Source organism: Sinocyclocheilus grahami, unplaced genomic scaffold (assembly GCF_001515645.1).
Source record: "Sinocyclocheilus grahami isolate Dianchi unplaced genomic scaffold, SAMN03320097.WGS_v1.1 scaffold75.1, whole genome shotgun sequence".
Classification (NCBI taxonomy): Eukaryota; Metazoa; Chordata; class Actinopteri; order Cypriniformes; family Cyprinidae; genus Sinocyclocheilus; species Sinocyclocheilus grahami.
In genome coordinates this window covers 1,291,602-1,314,463 of record NW_015505254.1, presented here as the reverse complement: position 1 = coordinate 1,314,463, position 22,862 = coordinate 1,291,602, and the positions used below count along the sequence as shown (strand labels likewise).

General features: G+C 37.7%; 1 protein-coding gene across 5 annotated transcripts in view; it reads left to right on the top strand.

The window, feature by feature from the left end:
- The window catches only part of rfx2 (regulatory factor X, 2 (influences HLA class II expression)), a 45,678-nt gene that overhangs the window by 17,607 nt on the left and 5,209 nt on the right, over positions 1-22,862 (top strand). For 2 of the 5 annotated variants that reach the window (XM_016273041.1, XM_016273042.1), the window contains exons 2-14: positions 6,621-6,672; positions 8,203-8,315; positions 9,125-9,214; positions 9,651-9,730; positions 10,469-10,733; positions 12,662-12,736; positions 14,519-14,700; positions 14,968-15,087; positions 16,080-16,201; positions 16,311-16,423; positions 21,121-21,233; positions 22,156-22,313; positions 22,429-22,526. In XM_016273041.1, coding sequence (XP_016128527.1) covers positions 6,648-6,672; positions 8,203-8,315; positions 9,125-9,214; positions 9,651-9,730; positions 10,469-10,733; positions 12,662-12,736; positions 14,519-14,700; positions 14,968-15,087; positions 16,080-16,201; positions 16,311-16,423; positions 21,121-21,233; positions 22,156-22,313; positions 22,429-22,526 — 1,554 coding nt within the window. In that variant the 5' untranslated portion in view covers positions 6,621-6,647. The remainder of the gene's footprint in view (positions 1-6,620; positions 6,673-8,202; positions 8,316-9,124; positions 9,215-9,650; positions 9,731-10,468; positions 10,734-12,661; positions 12,737-14,518; positions 14,701-14,967; positions 15,088-16,079; positions 16,202-16,310; positions 16,424-21,120; positions 21,234-22,155; positions 22,314-22,428; positions 22,527-22,862) is intronic. The other 3 variants (XM_016273043.1, XM_016273045.1, XM_016273044.1) reach the window with 3 other exon arrangements.

Sequence of the window (22,862 nt, the reverse complement as noted above, 5' to 3'; positions counted from 1 at the left end):
TTCGGAATCATCCTCCATTCCGGGTTGGGGGTGGTGCGGAAATCTGGAAAGGGTTACTGGGGGGGGGTGGTGAGGGGAGGAGGAGGAGGAGGAGGAGGAGGAGGAGGAGAGAGGATAGGAATTGTAGAGTTGTAAGTGTGAACAAATGGTCTCCATGGCAACGCTCGACCGATTCTCCCTGGCTGCAGAGCCCTTTGCTTTTGGTGTGCTGGCGACGGATGGACTAGGGTTGTGTCGGCAATTGAAGATTGAGGGTTTGGCGTATGTGACTGTTTTGGGGGGGAGAGGGTGGGATCTATTTCATTAGATATTGAAATAGATCTGAAGAACTGCCTCTCTTAGAGAATTTTCTCATTGTGCCTCGGATCTTTAACACAGTATATATGTAGGGCACTGTGAAATTTAAGTAAAACGTTTTTATTTTTCCCAAATTCCATTTTTTTTTCAGTTTTTACTGTCTTGTAATGTTAGATTAATTTTTTATTATTTAAAAAGCATGTCTAATTAATTGAAATCATGAAACTTACACAATTTAACAGCAATTTATTATAAAAAATTTAATTATTAAATTAAATAAAATTTTTCCCCCCGAAATTCATTTATTTATTATTATTATAATTTTTTTTTTTTTTTACCAAATACTGTGTTTTCCATTATTGTTTTCTGGATTCCATTTTAATAGTTTCATTAAATTGTAATAATCAAAAGTATCTCTAATTAATCAATTTTATAAACAATTTATTTTATTTCTTTCTTTTTTTCCAGAAATACTGTGTTGTGTATTTAGAAGTTTCTGCTAAATAAATTCTGGTAAATATATATTTTAAAAAATATTTATAATTATTATTGCTCTGAAGACTAAGTTTCTGATTGTATATGATAGGACAATAGATTTTCTCAAAAGAAACGGTAAAATGTAGCTACTCTCAGAGCAGTTCTAGAGATTGTTCATGTACCCATACAGAGGCTGAAAACATCGGGAGCATCACACGCGCTTCAGTATGTGTGTAGTAAACGAAAGCACTCGTCTGCGCCATTCATTCATACAGACACGCAGAACATGCAGGATTCATATTTAAATAGTCTTTTTGTGGCTTAATATTCACAGACAATAGTCCATGTCATGTTTTGATTTAACTGTGCTGAACTACTCTTGATTTATCCTTTAAAAATTTGGCATATTCCGTGACATTCCGCATTATACTGTAAATTCTGTTTGGAAAATGACTGGATTCCGTCCATGTTTTCTGCATTGTGGAAATCATAGGGCCCTAGATAAGTCACATACATCACGCTTTCTTAATAACCTCCAGGTTCAAGCTTCGTATTTGCAGTTGGTATGGATGGATGATCTATATCATAGATATAGAGCATTTGGTGTGTGTTTTTCAAAGCTGCGTAAGTGTGTATCTGCAGAGCATCAGCCCAGCTTGTTGGACACAGATGTCCAGTATAGATGGCCCTTTAATAGCAACAAGTGTCTCTGCTTTATTGCACGGCTGTTCGAAGCTTCCGGCGGGTCATAAAAGCAATCAGAGTCTATTTCCAAACTGCAAATCTGTCAAGAACGTCTGGATTATTTAGTTGGAAAAGTAATTTGAGGCTTCGTTTACAAAGTGATTGTTGTATTTGGAGTGTGTAAGTGCAAGGATGACTTGTAGCGGCTTTTCTTTTCTTGACTCTTTTTTTTGTCTTTCTGATGGCTTTAACATTCCCTGTCAGCATGCCATACCAGAGAAAGTTCTTGTAAGTTCTGAAGTACAGCTTTTTGTCGATTTTTCGCTATAACGGCACATGTTTTTTTTCCCTCCCGAGTCCCTGCCTCCGCTGCAAAGGGTCAGAGTAATAGCTTATGTATTTATTGTTCTAAGTTTCTGGTTAATGTGAGATAGAAGGATCACTTGGGGGATGGCATTGTTTGGTTTGGGAAGTATTCTGTTGGTTGCATAGCAACAGGCTCCTGGAAACGGGAGTGGACGGTGTTGCCACTAGCAACCGTTGTTGCTCTGCAAACAATGTGGGCCAGTGCAAACAAGAGCCAAGACTGTGGGCTCCTGTTTTTAATTGAACATCTGCTTGTGCTTTGCCCTGATCGAGTGTTGTTTAAGGTCAATCTGTCTGTGACAGATGTGTCTAAACCCTCTTCTCAACACTCACCTCAATCACAGGTATCACTTTATGTTTTCCTTGTCATTTAGGCTAGGCCTGGTTTATTGCCAGCATACTTCCAGGAGAGGATTTCTCTCGTCACACTCCGGTTAATGGGAACGGAAGGAAATGGCTGCGATGTTGTGGCGGTCTTTAATAGCTCATTTGTGTTCAGCTGAGGTGAGCGCTTGTGTCGTGTGGCTGGGAGTCTCTGCTCTACTGTAATAAACCAGAAGCCTGTTGAGGACAGGCCTCTCTCACTCTTCACACCAAAGTGCCGGTGTGCTCCTGTTGTTTTCTGCTTTTGTGCGGCCCGTAGCTGCTGGTGGGGAATTTGTGTGACTTTTAACCTTCTCTAGGAGCTTAGATGAGATTGACATGCACGACTAACTAGCCCGCTTCACTCGTTCTCATTATTATTGTTATTGAAAAAAAATCTAGTGGTTCTGGGAGGTTGTGATGCAAAAATAGTTCACAGTAGGGCTGGGCGATTTTCCCGATTTGATCGATTAATTCGAATTTATTGTTTTGCCACGATTGTATTTTTTAGAAATCGAGGAATCGCGATTTTGAATAGAAATATTACCAAATGTTAGAATTAGACACTTTGACAATATGCCGGTGATAACAGTAAAGAGAAACGAATGATCCAGCCGCATGTTGGCGCACGTGATTAACCGCTCACGTGTGACGCGCTCTGTGAAGGACCATTAATATAGCGCTAAGCGCCATTCACACAGAATGCGCTTTTGTGTTGACCAAGATGCGATGTGGGCAGTGGAATAGGTAAAACATGCAAGAAGATGGGAGTGAACTACTTTTAACTTGAGCGCATTATTTTTAGAATGGCGTTTCATGCATGAGACATGTTTGCATCATGGTGACAGGTTGAAAGCTGCTGTTGTTTTTACAGAACATTTATAGTTAGTGATAGTCTACTGGTGTTATACCTTCAGTCATTTTGAATTTGAATTACCGTGACTTTTGAAATTTTTTAAAAGCATTTTCCTCTTATTATTTCTGAACACATAATATGTATAAGACAAGTTTGTACAATATGTACTTGTAGTTTATGCATCTTTTCTGCAAAGATATTTAACAAGTGATTTGTTTAACATTTACATCATGTTGACAACTTCATGTGTGCTGCACTTAGAATAGAATTTTCTTTAACTAGAGGGTTAATAAAGAAAAAGTAACTTGAATCATGTTGTAGTTACATTTTCAAGTTGACTAGTTAAAAATCGTAAAACAAATCGAGAATCGGTCAAACATTCTTGAAAAATCAAGATTTAAATTTTTTGCAAAATCGCCCAGCCCTAGTTCACAGGTTCTTATTGGGTCACAGACAGTGAAGAATTCTAACTAACCTTATAGCTGTGTGTATTTAAGATAGCAAAATAAATATACATTTTTCAAAAGCTTTTTTGGGGATTTCTAAGATCGAATTCAGCAGATGCCAGCATGAACTAGTTTTGTGAACAAGGTTGAACATCATTTATGCAGTTGATGTGCTATGATACATTTCAGTTAAAAGAGCAGTTCACTTCCAGAATGAAAATTTACCAATAATTTACTCACCCCTGTGTCACCCAAGATGTTCATGTCTTTCTTTCTTCAGTCGATAAGAAATTAAGGTTTTTGAGTTTGGACCTTCAACCCGTTGGCCACCATTGAAGTCCATTATATGGAGAAAATTCCTGGAATGTTTTCCATATAATGGACTTCAATGGTGACCGATGGGTTGAAGGTCCAAATTGCAGTTTCAGTGCAGCTTCAAAGGGCTCTACACGATCCCAGCCGAGGAATAAGGGTCTTAACTATTGAAATGATTGGTAATTTTCTTAAAAAATAAAAAATGTATATACTTTTTAACCACAAATGCTCATCTTGCACTACCTCTGCGATGCGCATGGGCGTCTTCACGCATTGTGTAATCATGTTGGAAAAGTCATGCGCGGTTAGTTCTTCATCTGTATACTTTGGTTATAAAAAGTTGGGTAGGGCTCATTTTCTCACAACATACTTGTTTTACCTTTTAGAGGGCATTTGACTTTCTTTGCACGTTCGCTTTGTAAACACTGGGTCGGTACTTCCAAAAAGTATAAACATTTGTATTTTTCTTAGACAATGACAGATTGTTTCGATAGATAAGACCCTTATTCCTCACCTGGGATCATGCAGAACCCCTTTGAAGCTGCATTTAAACTGCAGTTTGGACCTTCAACCCGTTGGCCACCATTAAAGTCCACAGTAGGGAGAAAAATCCTGGAATGTTTTCCTCAAAAACCTTAATTTCTCTTCTACTGAAGAAAGACAGACATGAACATCTTGGATGACATGGAGGTGAGTAAATTATCAGAAATTATTATTCTGGAAGTGAACTTCTCTTTTAAGGAAATTTTTCATACTTTGTTTCAAGACCCAAATTTTATGTTGGGCATCAAGTGGTGACCCAACAAAGCTATTTGAGAAGTGCTGCTCAGTACCCAGACTGACAGGCTGTAGATTTCTCTCCGAACACCTGAAGGCACACAATGAGCGATCTCTCCCTTTCTCTGGGAATAATAGCAGTAGGCAGAATCAGCTCCAAAGATAACTGTGGCAGGGCCAGCCCAGGACGTATTTATAACCAATGCAACACCCCTCAAGCAAATTCCTTTCTTTTAAAAGATCTAAGCACACTCATACTGTTTACTCTGAGAGTTCTGATGAAGCTTATTGGCATTATGACTCGTGTTTTACCTTACCAGTCTAGTTCATGTGAGAGTTAGACAAAGTCTGTGGGATTTGAACCAAATAACTCCTGTTGACTGATACAGCAAGCCCAGTTGGAAAGCATGACTGTGACCATCTACACGCGTCTAACTGGTGTAAACAAACTGGAAGACTTCCAGCCTGATGATGACTGGGTGATTACGCCCACACATAATCGGTGCCCGCAAGTCCACAGATATCCACTGAACTTGAACCCACGTCATTCATAAAATTCTACCAGCCACCGCCCTTTGAGTTTTTTGATGATTTATCATTAAAAAGCATAATCGGATTAGCTAAAATATTTGAGTGTTGTCATAGTTTCATAGTCATTTTTTAATCTGTTTAGCTAAATCCCTCTCGAAATTGATGCAAGGTCTGTTTGTGTGTGCTGTCTGCATCACTCATAGCACGTGCCTATATTGTGCGCTATATCGAAAAAAAATTATATCGTTATCGAAGAAGGTGTACCGTCGATAAATATCGATACCGTTTTATCTCCCAGGCCTATTTTTAATGGATTTTCACAGTATTGACTCTGTATAAAGAAGACCGCAAATGTGTGTCAACTGTGTTAAAAAAAAAAAAAAAAAAAGAAAGACAGATACACCCACAGAGGGCATCTGAGTTCATGCTTTTTACTGAACTGACTCATCTGTTGTATTCATCACAATCCCTTTATTTTCTGAAAACGGGGATAGTTAAATTTTTCTCCAATTAATTTACCTTTGAATAGAGCTTCACACTTGAGAATTCATTATTTCTATATTACTGATCTCCGAAAACACAATTAGCTTTTATTCTTTATTCTTCTATTCCCAGAGGAAAACTTTAAGTGCCTGTAATTAGCATCCATTTTTTCCTGCAGATTAAATCATGCGTGTGAAGCGTATTGCTTCTCTTTTGCTCTATTTTAAACTTTTAACAACAAACTGTCAGTCAAGGGGTCTCTCGAAGCGCATGAGCTCTCAGATCAACATCCTCTGCTGTTTGTCAGTCACAATCAATGCAGGCGTGCATCGTAAACGCTGTTCTGGGACCTGTTGAGTGGTAAATGCACCGTTGGACTGGTAAAGAGCTTATTTAGATGTACAGAGCTCGGCGCCCCCCCGTAGCTCTCGTTCCCCGTCTCTGAGTCTGTCTGTCTCTCTAGCGCTCCGAAAGTTCCTGTGTGTGAGCTTAAAAAAGAATAGCACAAGGGGAAGGGGGTGGTAGAGTTAGGGATTGTTGCCATGGATCCCTCACCATAGCAACCGACAAACGTTTACAAAGCATTGAGGAATTTCCTCATATCAGCTGTATTATTGGAGCCCCTAGAGACGGACTCTCATTCCAAACAACCGCTGGAGATCATCAGTATCCTAGTGGGCGGACCAGCCTCATTGCCATTTTAGCTTTTTTTCCCCCTTTGCTCTTTCTTTTCATGATTGGGGGGTATGTGGTTTTTCCCCCTGCTCTCACCTCCTATTCTTTTTTGTTTTTGATTTTTTTTCTGTGGGAGGCTGATTGGTTTCCAATTGTCACTCTTTTCTACTTTTTCCTGTTGTTCTGTGCACCATCAACGGCTGTGAGAGTTTGGAGAGCTACATCGGGATCTTGACGACAGTGGCAAACTCAAATCTTCACTTGAGCCCAATTCCCCATCGACTCATTGGGGCCACGTTGCAGTTGTGATGGGATTGTTAATGTCTCCTTTGTTCTTTTCTCCATAATAGAGTTCAGAGGTGAGCGGCCTGCTGGGGATGCGGGTGACTCAGCCTGATTTGGGTAGGTTGAGCTCCTGGTCCTTTCGAAGAAGACAGTGTGAAAAGCCGCTTTGTATCCCACTTTTTCTGGCACATTCGCGGAGTTGTATTTCAGTGGGCCGTTCTTATCTTCTCCAGCAACCTGTTGGCACTCAGTTTGATTGTGTCGCGTATCTTTAGTAGTGGTGGGAATCAGCAGGGATCTCGTGATATAATATTATGTTGAGATGGCAATTGACACATTGCTGTCCTTTATGCTTATTTTGAACTTTTACTGCATTGTTTTTCAGTGCTTCAAAAAATGTTATACTTAGTTTGTTCTGATTTGGATCAAATAAAAATAATTGAGCTAATGCTAACCTCTTCAAATATTTTGTTAAAATGTTATCCCAAAAACACATTATCTTGAGCTAAGTTATAACAATACTTAGTAGCAATATTAACATAACTAATACTTAACAACTACATACTAAAACTATGTAAACTAAACTGCAAATCTACCATTATTGTCATAAACTTGTGTCTTGATAAACCATGTTGTATACTTTTTAACCTAGCCAAATTCATTGTTTCAAATTTAATTTGGTTTGTACTTTCAAACACTGATTTGTTAACGCTGAAGAAAGAGTTATTAGTATCTGTTAGCATCAGTGTTGGGTGAAACTAGTTACATGTAACGGCATTACGTAAGTTAATTACAAAATAAATGTAACTAATCCGTAACGTCGAGAGTGATTCGAAAGCATGCGGATCCATCTGCTTTGTCATACAACGAGCGGTCTGCATGCGCAGTGCCGCTGAATTAGATGACGTCGTATACGTTTCAAGCCGACGCGAGAAAGCAAAACCCTGACAGAGGATCAAACCTCTTCGAGAATTCTTTCTGCACCTTCACGTTTTGAATCCCATGTGTGGAAACACTTTGTATTTTACACACTGCCGGGAAAACATGACTAAACGTGACTAAAACTGTATGCAAAGTAACATAGAACTTTATTTTATTTCAGAAAGTATTTTTTTTTCTACTCATTTTGTTGAACTTTTGACTTGTATTCATGTGCAAGTTCAGGGTTTTGGTACTTGAAAGTTTCATGGGTCAAGTTATTTTAAAATATGCACGGTGTATGTGTATGCTCCTGTAATAAAAGTTCAGAAAGATGTGATGCATTGTTTTTGTTAATATGACTCATTTACAGTCTCTTTAAGGGTGTGATCAGGTATTTTCCATTGTCTAGTCTTTAATAAGCAAACAAAATCACAATAAATTGTAATATCGAATCGCAATAGTTATATATAGCAATATATATTGAATCGGCACACAAGTATCGGGACAGTATTGAATTGGCAGATTAGCGTATCGTCCCATCCCTAGCACAAATGCACACTTTGCAAAAGCAATCACGCTTTTGGCATACTATTGCTAGGTACAATGATTTTGACATGCTAATGTTGCGTGTGGAGTGTTAAGCTATATAATATGGATAGTACGCAAATTGGGAAGCAACAACTGTTTTTCCTTTTAATATTTTCTCTTTCTCTCTCGCACACTCAGGAGAAACCATGCAGCGGTCAGAGGGCGGCTCAGAGTCGGCATCCACCGTGGCGCTGAGAACGTCCATTTCAGCCCAGGCGCCAGTGGTTCAGCCCGTTCCCGCCTCCCAACAGGTAAGCAGGCTCAGTACGATCTATCAAAACACTGCTGCACAAAAGTAGCATAATAAAAATTAAGGAAGCTCCTCCCACATGAGCTGTTTAATCTGAAAATCTGAGCTGCTTTAGCTCTTCTGTCATCGGTCTGAATCTCTTTAAAGATGATTTTCAATATGCACTGGACCCATCTGAAGCGATGAAAGATTTCTCCTCACCCACACCCTTTATCTGTCAAAGCCACTTGAAATGATTAGCAGCATCTTTGCGTGGTGCTGCTGAGGGAGATGTTGGGTTTGGATCAACTACACATCCAAAGAAACTGGTCTTTTATGTAATTTTGGTTAATATTTTGAGTAGAGCATCACATTTCCCTGGACAGCTCTAGAGGATTTGATGAAAACCAGCACAGAATGAAATATAGACTCCTAGTATGTAACATTCATGGTGCTTGCAGTTTGGATCAAAGACGACACTTTTATAAACGAAACTTTCCAGTGATCTTTCTCAAGATATAAATATTTTCTCTGTGGTTTTTATTCTTTTTTTTTTTGGGTTGTAAATGTGTGAAATTTGACACAACAAAGAAACGCCCTGCCACCCATCTTCCATTATTTGGACAGATAGGTAGTCCCACCCCAAGCTCACACCAATTGGTTAAGACAAAAGTTTTGGAAATTGCCACAAAAATGGCTTACTTAGTTTTCTTTCCATATTAAACTGGGATAATGGCATTCTGACATCGAAACAATTACGCACCTGACCTTTTAAAGAGAAAAGGGTCTAATTTTTACGTTTGTGTGTGTGTGTGTGTCCCTCACCTGCAGCGTGTGTTAGTTCAGGCCACCGGCTCTTCCCAGAAGGGAGCTCAGGTGCAGCAGTTGCCAGTGCCTAAAGTGCAACAGATCCCTCAGCAGGTACACACACACACACACACACACACAGGACAGTCAATCAAGCCCTGCATGCTCACTGCACATCCTGAGGACCCACAACACCTCTGGCTTATCTTTTGCCTCTCTACATATCTCTTTCGCGCTCTCGTGACTGTCTTTGTCTTTCCATCATGCTCTCTCTCTCCCAGCATACTGTGACAACCCCGAAATGCAGACATGCTGTACTTTCACGCACGTCACGCTTGGGCTGTTGCGACTAATATGTTAATAAGTAGTTTCCCGGCTTGACAGGGCGTCTCTGATTGTTGAGGTGAAGCTTTGTACTCACTGCCCCCTACTGCCTGCATACTGCTGTTTGTCTCATTTGCCTTACAGAATCTGTATTATAACATCTCAGAACTCATGCGGTGGTTATTTAGCACCAGTCTGATCCGTACGTCTGTGTGTGTGTTTAAAGGTCCAACAGGTTCAGCATGTGTACCAGTCCCAGGTGCAGTACGTGGAGGGGGCAGAGGCCGTCTACCCCAATGGCACAGTGTAAGCCCCTATCAATATATTAAACCAATCTGTCAAACCTGCTTTCAGTTGTTCACTTTGTGCAGGCAACTTATTATTGAAGACTTCCTTGTTGATGCTGAAGCATAATGTCATGAGTATTATTATTATACTGGTGCTTTCCATGCATTTTTTTTAAGCAAACATTGTGACATTCATTTAAATCGTGGCACTGCGGATTTAGTATAATACACCTAATAAGTACCGTAATTAAAACTATTGGACCCTTTTTTAAATCGTAGATCGAAGAATATATAATATTTACTTAGACAATCATATTTTCTTTCCAAGGTTACCCACTTTTCTCTAACCACTTGAGCCTAATGAAAAGGAAATTAATTTCCTTTTTTTCAGGAGCCTTTAGTGATTCAGGCCCCATTTTTGTGGAAAGGTTTTTTTTGTTTTTTTTAAACGTGTGTAATGACTGGCTGTGTTTTAATATATAGTCTGAAAGCCATATCAGTAATGAAAACCCTAGTAGCTTTCTGTCTTTTTTTGTGAATGTTCATGTCCACTGTGTAAATAATTAACTAATTAAATATTAATAAATTAGCTAATATAAATGCTCCAAAATTGTAAAATATGAACTGAAAGATGAAAGATGTTTATTCGGGATATAGATGAGCTCCAGATCAAATCCAACTTCTGTTACATACTGTTGAAAAGTTGACAATCAAAAGATGTTCTTTGAAAGTCTTTTGTCTTTGTCTTTTTCTTCAGTCGTACTGCATACTCGTACAACCCAGAGTCCCAGCTGTACGGACAGGGCAGCGGAAGCACCTATTTTGACACTCAAGCAGGTGGTACTCAGGTTACCACCGTCGTCTCCTCTGCAGGCGGAGTGCCCACCCACAGCATGGTGGGAATCGCCATGGACGTGGGCAGCAGTCAGATCATTTCTAGCGGCAGTGCCTACTTGATCCACGGCGGGATGGAGAGCGGCCGCCACCACACCTCTCACTCCTCACGCTCTTCGTCCGCAATGGTATGGTTCGCTGTGCTGAAATCCTTCAAGACTGGTCCACTAGTGACATGGGAGGGGAGTTTTAGTCTCCGTTACTTTGAGCTCTTAGAAAGCTGTGGTTTTGGAAATGTGAGCAGTCTTATAATGCTGTTTTGTTGTTTAGATGATGTGTGACAGGAATGTGCTTTCCATGTCGTTTAATGCAGAAAAAAATTGCAACTCATCCCTCAGTTTATAAAAGCTAACAAACACGTACTAACATTGTCTTTGCGAAATTGTTTCTGATATTTTAACTCCTGCCTGATATGTGCAAGGATACTAGACTGTTTATGCAGAGAATTAAGTCAGTAAAGCATAACTGGAAGTTTACCCGCCTAGAAAAGTTGGCAAATTTATAACTGAAAGAGAACACATTTTTGTGTGAAAGACATAATACCACTGTAACATAAATATACAGGTTGCATTTCTGCTCATATCTCCTCTAGAAATTTTTCAAGCTGAAGGATGAGTCAAAATTACTTTCTGTGGTAATCCGCAATATGTTGACAGAGCTCAACTTACATTCCCTAAGACAAAAGTGTTTTGCTATTATGTGCATTTCTGAAACAGTAACGTCACAGATTAATCATGCAAACACATGTTTTCCCTTACCAATACTCTGGAGAGAAGAGATGACACACACTGTCATCGGAGTGCAGCTTTTTTTCCACAGTGTGCTACTTTATGAGGTGGGCTGGAAGCAGGGACAGGGCTTAAGGAGGTGACTACCTCTAAATAATTCAGCTCTTCCTTGTTTTAGCAGTTTTCACAGCCACTTGAGTGGCCTCCGAAACAAAGCAACCCCTGGGGCCATTTGGCCAAGGGCCGTCGGGAGCCTTTTAAAGACTTGGAAGGATCACTGTTTTGTTTTAGTTTTTTTTCTCCCTGTCTCCCTCTTTCTCTTTATAAGTTTCGCCACTCTGCCAAAACTTTCTCTCTCTGCCTCTTTATATCTTTCTCTCCCTCTAATCTTTTCTTCTCAATCCCTTTATTCTAACATTTGAAATATAAATAATTTTTCATGCCCACTATGGAAAAAAACTTGCTGGAAGCAGGGACAGGGCTTAAGGAGGTGACTACCTCTAAATAATTCAGCTCTTCCTTGTTTTAGCAGTTTTCACAGCCACTTGAGTGGCCTCCGAAACAAAGCAACCCCTGGGGCCATTTGGCCAAGGGCCGTCGGGAGCCTTTTAAAGACTTGGAAGGATCACTGTTTTGTTTTTGTTTTTTTCTCCCTGTCTCCCTCTTTCTCTTTATAAGTTTCGCCACTCTGCCAAAACTTTCTCTCTCTGCCTCTTTATATCTTTCTCTCCCTCTAATCTTTTCTTCTCAGTCCCTTTATTCTAACATTTGAAATATAAATAATTTTTCATGCCCACTATGGAAAAAAACTGTCTGGTTAATGAATGCAATAGCAGAAACTTATATCCTTCTCCCCAGCTAATACCTGCAGAAAAACATGTTTATTAGAGTCAAATTAAATCTGCTTTTTCAGCATCACGCATTAAATGCGACAGTGTCTATGCAGAGGGCGCAACCCCGCCAACTGTGTGATTTCAGAAGTGGCTAGAGAGTTTGTCTCATGTGTTTGAGAGTAGCCTGACCTCACGCCCTGTGTGTGCGGCTCATTAGCATATATGAGGCCGAGACAGGAAGAGTGGCGTAACCCTCTGAGTTCCTCACATTTGCATGCTTTTTGTCCACCCATAATGAATGTGGCTGCAAACACTGACAGACTCTAATGGAAATGCTTAAAGTCCGGCTGCAGCTAACAGACTGATTTCCTTTTCTGTTTTTTTTGTGTCTTTTCTCCCTCCCTGTTTTCCTCCCCAACATTCCACCCCTCCATTTTTTTTTTCTTCTTCTCTTCCCCCATTTTTTATGTCTTGCATGCTCCTACTTTTCCTCAGCTTGAAGTGGCGATTGAAAACCTCCAAAAGTCAGAAGGGATTGCCACGCACAAAAGCAGCCTGCTCAACAGCCATGTAAGTCAAACTGGGAAAAAACTTTATTGAAACTGGAACAAATCCTGAAAAAAAGGCTTAGTTCATCCTGCCTGCCTCTTTGCTTTGCTCTTCACTGCTGCTGTGAGCATGCTTTTTCCAGAACGGCCCCTCGCTCTGTGTGTATTGGGTTTAGAGTGCCTCAGACCCCCTGCATTTACATGACACCACTGATTCAGTCAACATCTCAGGGATCACCATGTTTATATGTGTGAGATGTACCCCTGAATATCAAACACTTAAACTTATATTTAAAGATTTTCTCTTTATATTTTAATCTTAAATTGCCAGGGAGTCATATCTAAGTTGAAGCAGTTGGAGTCTTGAGTCCAGAACATTTATTTATCTCATTGTAGACGGACACCTCAATGTAAGGCTATGAATATTTACACTTATACAAAAATCCTTTTCTTGCATCAGGCCTAAGACGAGACCGACATAATGCTGCTATCAGTGTGGCAGTGGAGGGCCTAATTTGATCCTCACAGATTGGCAACTATTGGTCCCGCTCACTCATTTCAAACACAGGCGTTTAAAACTCCCTCTCCCATGTTGTTCCTCAGTTATCAGGAGGCTTGCATGGAATCTGCACCCACAAAATTGCCCAAGAAAGCCCTTCATTCACAAAGTTCTACACACACCCCATCCCTTGCATGTTTATAAAATATTTGACTAAATTTTATAATCCATTCATCTAACTTTTTAAAAAGAAATGGTTCAGTTTGTTGTTTACCCAGCCTCATGTTGTTCCATTGTTGTTATTGTTTTCTAAAACTATTAAAAATGGTGATAATTTATATAAATCTAAAATAAAATATAATTATTATAAATATTAAATGAACATTATAAATGTTGCTCTCTACAGCAATGTATTACTGTTACTAAAATTATTATAAATCCGAAATAAAAATAAAATAAAGCTAAATAGAACTATTTAAAAAAAAAACTATCTAATCAAAAACATAAACACCATTAACAAATAAAGCACAATTTCACTTAAAGGGGTCATAGGATGCCCATTTTCCACAAGTTGATATGATTCTTTAGGGTCTTAATGAAAAGTTTGTAACATAGTTTGGTTAAAATTTCTCAATGGTAGTGTAAAAAACACAAACTTTTTTACCCTGTCAAAAACAGCTCTTTTCAGATCAAGCTGTTTTTGTAGCATTTTCCTTTAAATGTTAATGAGCTCTGCTGACCCCGCCCCTCTTTTTCCGAGCTGCTCTCAGAGAGAGTTTACTTTAGCCGCCCGCATTCATCGTGAAACTTGCTAATTAGCACATTATTAGGAAAGGCAATTTGCAAAGATTCTTTACAAAACATTATACTCACTTCTTCTGTAGATGAGGCTGGATCATGAATGATTTGCGCGAACATAGACAAATTTAGGTAGATCGGGGGAGCATTCCCTTCAGAAACAAATGTAATCCACTGCGTTGTTTTAATGCTAAAACAGCACTTCCAAACTTTTGTGACATATTTTCTTCCATAGAAAAGAAAATTAGAAATTTGGAATGGTATACAATACAGTAGCTTTGTGTGTGGAACATAAAATATATTTATTTTTTTCACTAAAAAACAAGTTATTAGCTAAAAATCTTTATCACATGAAGGTGTTGGGTCAAATGATTATGGTCAAATGAATAGGCAGTTTGTATGAAGAAGTGTAATGTGTGGTTTTGTTTATGCTATTATTTTTAGGTAAACTGAAGAAGTTTTATTCATTGGCTGTGTGTGTGTGTGTGTGTGTGTGTGTGTGTACAGTTGCAGTGGCTGTTGGACAATTATGAGACTGCTGATGGTGTGAGTCTGCCACGGAGCTCTCTATATAACCACTATCTGAGACACTGTCAGGAGCAAAAACTGGATCCAGTTAATGCTGCTTCTTTTGGCAAACTCATCCGATCTGTCTTCATGGGCCTTCGCACACGCCGGCTTGGCACCAGGTCTGACTACACCCCCAAAATATAGCTAATCTATAAAGTACATTAACAGCTCATCCACTCTGAAAAGAAAAGCACAATCCAGTCTCAAACCCACAGCAGCATAGGGAAGAACATTGAGTGGATTTACTGCAGACACTCGTCTAATGCTTAAAGAATGATCATGAGATGATGGACTGAATAAATGACGTTCAGTCTTAAATTGTGGTGTGTTGCTGCTGGAATAAAAAAAATGTGATGGCTCATTTTGTCTGTATGTGTGTATCTCAGGGGGAACTCTAAATACCATTATTACGGAATTCGTCTGAAGCCTGACTCGCCTCTCAACCGCTTGCAGGAGGACATGCAGTACATGGCAATGAGACAACAACCTGTCCATCAGAAACAGAGGTGAAATAAGCATTCCCTTTCTCTCCTTCTCACTTGCACGCAATCTTTGTCTCATATCCCAGTCACTTCTTCTTTGCCATCAGGATCTGTGTGCATGTCTCACTCAATTGTTCAGATCCTGCTAGAGCTTTGTTTGTTTTTTTCTTTTTTTCTTTGTTTATTAAGTCAGTATGTAATTGAGTCCCACACTGGCTGAATAGATGGACACTTACACCCCAGTTTTCTCTCCATTCAGACCAGGGTAAATATAGTTCATTTAAAAACTAAAATAATAACTAAAACTGAAAAAAAAAAAACATTTGTCACTTGACACGATACATTTTAAGTGGGGGAAAAAAAAAAAATTCAGACTAATTTTATTTCAGTTAGTTGCCAAATCAGCATTTCTCATTTTCATTTAAATTTGATGTGCTAAAATAATTAAAACTATAAATAAATAAATAAACAAATATTATATAGAAAAAAATTATAAAAACAGCGAAATTACTAAAACCTTGGCAAAAATTGAAATGAAAACAGAAACTATAAAAATAAAAGAATTCAAAATATTAATAAGAACGAATAGTATCTCATCATGATACTATAATACTAAAATAACAGACACAGAAATGAGTTGAGAACTTATTTTAAATTTGGAAATTTAATTTAATAATTAAATTGATCCAATAATGAAATTTAAATTTATAGTGAATTAATTCTGTTTCTATTATTTAAATTAATAATGAATTCACATGATTTTATCTAAAAAAAAAAAATAAAAATAAAAATTTGTGTCTTATTAAGTTGTTGTTGTCAAAACTATCAGGTTTAAGTGTTAGAACCACTTTTTTTTTTTTTTTTGCATTTGGAAATGCATAGAACAGCTTCATATTGGACACTGGCTCTGCACCCTGATGGAAAATGTTATTCTGTCTCTCTCTTAGTCATATCCTCTGTAATCCCCAGTAGTGAATTCTACATTTATTCTTCCTGTTGCTATTTCCTGTATCCAGGTTTAAGCCCTTTCACAAGATGGATGGGATGGGGGACAGTCTGAACAGCGGCTCCCAGCACTTGTTCAGCACCCCTGAGCAGAGCGTGGCGGCACAGAGCCAGCACCACCAGCAGTACATTGGTAAACCTCCTCCATGATCAGATTTAATACACTTGATTTTAATTTACATACAATCACATCAAAATCATTTGAATAAATGAACAACAAAGTTTTGTGTATGTTTTGGCAGATGTGTCTCACGTCCTGCCCCCCTTCCCTTCTCCTGATCTGGGTTCTCTGCCTGAGCCAATCAGCATGAACGATGTGAAAAAACTACAGAGCAACTACAGGATTCACTGTGAGGTACTGCACACTGTTGTTGTTTTTTTTTTAGTCAAGACAAAAAGATTGTGATGATGCAATCACCACCAGCAGTACATTGGTAAACCTCCTCCATGATCAGATTTAATACACTTGATTTTAATTTACATACAATCACATCAAAATCATTTGAATAAATGAACAACAAAGTTTTGTGTATGTTTTGGCAGATGTGTCTCACGTCCTGCCCCCCTTCCCTTCTCCTGATCTGGGTTCTCTGCCTGAGCCAATCAGCATGAACGATGTGAAAAAACTACAGAGCAACTACAGGATTCACTGTGAGGTACTGCACACTGTTGTTGTTTTTTTTAGTCAAGACAAAAAGATTGCGATGATGCAATCATGCAAAGCTCCCAATGGAAGGAAGAGATTCACAATTTTCACGGAAAGGAAGCAACTCCTTAACAGCTATCTTTAGAAAATTAAACAGAAAGCCTAGCAGAGATAAACTCTCGCTTACTGTAAACCATTTAATAATTTGAAAATAGCGTGAAAGTAAACATAATGTAAATGTGTATATGAATGAATCAGCATGAGTGAGAGTACATATCATATCAAGTACACAAGAATGTACTGTATGATTATCGAATAATAAGAATTTTAAAGAATTACAATAATGAATTAAATGTACCACAGCAAATAGTTACACTAATCTATCCAAGCCAGTTTTCTTGCAACAATGTATCACATGTTTTCTCCCATGAATGTGAGCCTTGTTCTTACTGGCAGCTAGGATAAGCAAAACAAAGCACCTGCAACATCTCTCAGAGAATGATCTTGTATGAACAATGTTCTTTCATAACTTGTGAATATTTTCTGTTATGTGTCACAGTCTCTGTTGAAGTTAATTTGTTAACAGCATTATATTTAATTATACATTTATTCATTTTGACATTTTATGATCATTTAATCATTCTATTTTGTGATTTCTAAATAACTTTTAATAGCTTGAGAACAGTCTGAAAGTTTGCAAGAACCCCAGCAGGACTGTCCGTGTTTAATACATAGACACAAATGAATTATAAATGATTACTACACTACCGTTCAAAACTTTGGGGTCAGTAGGTTTAAACAAGAATAAGTTAATACTTCAGCAAGGATGCATGAAATTGATCAAAAGTTACAGTAAAGGCCTTTATAATGTTACAAAAGATTATTTCAAATAAATGGTTCATTTGAACTATCTGTTCATTAAACAATCCTGAAAAAATGTATCACAGTTTCCACAAACCGTATTAAACACAACTATTTTTAACATTGATGAAAAAATGTTGAGCACTAAATCAGCTTGATTTCTGAAGGATCATGTGACAGGAATAAATGACATTTTAAAATGGAATAATAGAATAGTTATAAAATAGAATAGTTATTTTGAATTAAGAATAAAACTAAAGATGCTTTTTTTCAAAAACATTTAAAAAGCTTAGCGACCCCAAAGGTTTTAAATGGTAGCGTATATAATAACAACAACAACAATAATAATAGTTGAAGATTACATTTTATATTGCGTTTTTTCTTAGTAGTAATATAGTAATAGTATAATACTTTGCAAAGTATGATGGCTCCTAAAACTGTAAAAAAGAATCTGTTCTCTCTGTGACCATATTATCTTCAGAAGTTAGTAGATGAAGAATTTAGTATTCATGAGAGGAAGCAACTCCTTATTTTATGTGCTGAAAAGGGAGTGTTTTCAGAGAGATTAGATTTCTTCCCTGTGTGGTCTCATGATAATAATGTTTTGCTTCATCACACTCCAGAAAGAGAAGTAAATATTATAATCAATTCATAGTCCTAAACCTTATATAGAACCATTTTAATCGCAACAACCTCTTTCTCTAAGTTTTACTTTAAGTTTCAGTGTGTTTTAATGAAAGAATAAACGGCACTTCACTTGTGTTTGCAGCAGTTTAGCTGCAGGCAATGAGGAACTCTGCAAAAGGAAAAACCCTCTCTCTGCAGTTGATGGCCTCTTTCTTAGTATTCCACCTTTCTCTCGTACTTTCTGCTGATGGAGTTTCTAGTTTGACATGTTCTTGAGGTTTACTTTCAGAACGCGGCTGGTCTCCTTACAGTCGAAGTATAGCACTGCTCTCAATATTTTGACAGATGGACTCAACCCGTCTTCATTTCATAGCTCTCACTTTTAATGTCATTTCTGCCATGTTAGAGCTCGTTTTCTTTTTCTCCCTCCCTCCCCGTCCACTGCACAACGTTTTGTTCCTGGGCTTTTTTCATCCCTCAGACTAGGAGTTTTCAGTCTTCCCAATTAACCTTTTATCCAGCAGGATCTTTGCCCTCCGGCTGTGGCTTTTTTGTGTGCTCCTCGCTCCTGACAAATAAGTATAAAAGTAAAGAGTTAATTCTGACACACAAATCATGAACTTGGTGAACTTATTCAAATGGAAGTGATTCTGTATTCTGAATATCTTTTATTTTTACTCTTTAAACTAATATTGTGTTAACCAGGTTTCCAGCGACAGACTTTGTTCAACACAAACACAGGCAATCAGACATGTGGGTTTTTGTGTGTTTAATACACATTTATGTTCAGTGGGATTTTGGACCAATGAGATTTCAGCTTGTGTAGGGCTAAAAATAGAAACAAAGTGAACATCAAAATGTTCTGTCACTTTTTATTTGCTGCAAAAAGTTTCCGGTGTTTGTCAGGCAGTGAAAAATATAAATTTGTCGAAAATCGCCTCAATCTTAAAGTATAATCTTTAAATTAGGGGTGGGCAATATACTGGTAGAAAGGTGTCAACTGGTAGAGATTTTGGACTATTGTCTCTATCCCGGTTACACGCTCACGTGACGTTGCTGTGCTGCGTGGTCACAGAAAAATATTATTTGCACACGTGTTTAAACATTGAGGTTTAAAAACAAGTGATTTTAAGCCGCTAAAATGCAATCAGCAGTGAAACAGAGCTAATTTGGCTATATGCGTGTGTGCTGTGTGAGAGGCAGGCGCATGTGAAGACAGTCAATAACGTTCAATACTGCGTTTTATGAGCAAAGTTATTTTTGCCGCTTTATAGGTCTTGAACCGTTACAAATATGCACACTTTTATGTGACAAAATGCCCGTCTTTGCAAGTATCCACAAAAACACAGTAATTTAGGTATTAAGTGAAAACAAGCAGCTGAGAAAAGAAAAACGCGTCTAACAGAATATTGTGTCTGGGCAGCTCTTAAAGTGACAGCAGTCTAATATTCCTGCTGTCTGTCATTCATGTTAATCAAACAACAAAAGAGAGAAAATCTCTCACTGCTCTTGACTAAATCACTTTTGTAACTTTAATAAGAAGAAATACATATTTAATGTACACAGTGAAGAATATACAGTGTTTTTATATATTTGATTACTTTATAAAATGAATATCACATTTTTTTCTACTGTATTTTTGCTTGTAATTAGATTCTTATTCTTATGTAGTCGTTGACTGTTTACTTGTCTTGAGTGAGCTTGAGTTTTTTGTGATGTTGACACTGGTGACAAGAATTATGCATTTTCTATGGTATCAAGAATTTAGATATCATAAAGACCTTATTAATTTAAAGCAAAAATAACTATATCGTGATATATCTCATTATCGTGAAATAAAATTGCTCATCGTGATATAAGATTTTGGTCATATCGCCCACCCTTACTTCAAACTGGTAAGTAGAAGCAGAGCAACAACATTGCTGATGCATGTCAGGAAATCACATCTCTACGCCTTTAGTGCTGCCTGAATTGGCTGTAAGTTTATAAACCAGACTTTTCAGAGTTCACAAATGCAAAACACTTTAAAAATCATCGACTCGTCCTGTAGAAGCAGGACTGTAGTGCTTTTCCCCTTCTTTCGACTAAGGTAAGAAAACTTGTTTGTCCAGGAAAGAGAATTTTCTCTCTTTTTGTTTTGGAGTGTTATGTTTGAACTGTTGCCGGGACAACGGTAAACAAGGTTGCCATGGTGACCTGGCTGTGGAAGCCAAAACATAGCATGTGACTGGCGAGGGGGGGTTGTGTAACTGGATACAAGAGTGTGTGTCCTCATCGAGGAGAATCTGAGAGCCGAGTGTGAATCACTGAGACAAACACACTCTGAACTTACCACACTCTCACTTCTGCTCTCCAATAAAGCACCAACACCTACTTTTGTTTCCGCGTGTCAGTTTGCTAAAATACCATCCTCACCACACAGACTAAACTTCCTTTTTTGGACATAAAACTCAATATAAGATGAGTTTTTGCATGTTGTTTGTGTTGTACAACAATTTAATTATTTAAATAAGAAGGTGGATTGCCTTCAAGATGGGTGCTTCTGAATGAGTGCTGGCTGTTTTCATCATTTAAACTGCGAGGTGGACGCTGATGCCGTGAGTGGGCCGTACTTGAGATGATCTAGTTGTCTATGCCAATAGGAAAGACAAAAGACACTCCGAATGAAGGAGCACGGTTATTTCACTGATGTTATCATAACTTATATGGAAGCTTCTCAAGATATTCTTGAAGCCACAAAAAAGTCATTGCGTATTAGTGTTTTTGTTCTGACATTATTTGTTTTGCGAGGGATTATAGTGGGATTTAATGTCAGATGTGCATTTAAAGTATCTGGAGGAAATGTTTTCCTGTTTGAATGATTTTATGTATGGAAGCATGTTCAAACTTTGCATTTAAAATTGATTTCTCTCTGTCAGGCTACTCTGGACGTAGTCATGAACTTGCAGTTCCATCTCATAGAGAAGCTATGGCAGACCTTTTGGTATTCAACAGCGCCATCTAGTGACGGAGCCACTAGCATTCCTAACAGGTGCCGTAGTCATGTAAACCTTCACAGGTTCCCAGTCATGGAAAACCTGAAAATGCATAGAAATGTTTTAAATGGTGATTTTTTTTTTTCAGGCCTGGAAATAAGGCAAATCTTAGAAAGTCATGGAGATTTCTGTAGTGTTATGAATGTATGTGTGTATATATATTATTATTATTATTTTTATTTTTATTTTTTTCTAGTTTTGATCTGCTCTGAAATATTCATAAGCTACACCACCATTCAAACGTTTGCTGTTGGTCAGATTTTGTTTTTGAAAGTCTTATGCTCACCAATGCTCCATTTATTAGATAAAAATACAGTGAAACAGTAATTTTGTGAAATGTTTATTATAATTTAAAATAAGGTGGATGTTTTCTATTTTAATATTTTAAAATGTCCTTTTTGATGGGAAACCAGTCTTCATTGCCACATGATCCTTCAGAAATCATTCTAATAGGCTGAAGAAACGTTTCTTATTATTCTCAGTGTTGAAAACTGTTTTGCAGCCTATTATCTTTCTGGAACCGTTTTTTTTTTTTGTTAATGTCAGGATTTCTAAACGGCAGCGTTAATTTGACATTTGAAATATTTTTTTAGCATTATAAATGTCTTTACTGTTTGTCTTTACTTTTACTTTACTGTCAGTTTAATGCATCCTTGCTGAATAAAAATATTAATTTATTTAGAAATATATAAAATAAGATAAATTAATAAATAATAATAATTTTTAAAAAACTAAGCCAAAACTTTTGAACTGTAGTATAGGTATTGCACTTTTTGAATGAAACATCGAGTGCTTCTTTGGAAATATTTATACATTGATTAATGTAATCCTTTAAATAATTTTAAAAGATTATTTAGAGAAAAAAAAGAAGCTGTTTTAATATGCTTGACTCAAAGATGCATATTGTGTATTGTGCAGTGAAGAGGATGTGGAGGACATCAGAGGATTCCCCAGAGAGAAGCTGATCGCTCTGTGTAAATATGAACCAATCAAACAGTGGATGAGGAGCTGTGATCACATCCTGTATCAGGCACTGGTGGAGATCCTCATCCCTGATGTACTGCGGCCTGTTCCCAGTTAGTATTTATACATATACACACACTTACTGTGACCTGTTCCAGGGGCAGTGTTGCTGCTGTACTGTAAGCAGAATGCTTGAGTGCATGACTGATGGGAAATATGATCCTGCAGGCACCCTCACTCAAGCTATCAGAAACTTTGCTAAGAGTCTGGAGGGGTGGCTGACCTCAGCCATGAGTGACTATCCACAGGAGATTGTCCGCACTAAGGTATGTGTGTTTCTGAAAGGATACATTTGCTGAAAAGTGTTCTCCAAATCAGACACAATTCTAGGAAAGCAGAAGTTATAAAAAAAACTACAAAATTCTGAAAAATTTTAAAGAATTAAAAATGTTTTGAAAATGTAATTAAAAATGTATATTTTTTTCAGTATCTTGTTTTTGTAAAATGAAAATGTTTTTCTAAAATTCTATGATAATTATATTCTATATATGCTTTTTCCCCCCAAATAATGTGAATTAAGCAATACGGTAAAAACTGTGTAATACTGTTACATTTAAAAAAAAAACACATAAATAAATAAACAACTTAATGAATGAGGGAAA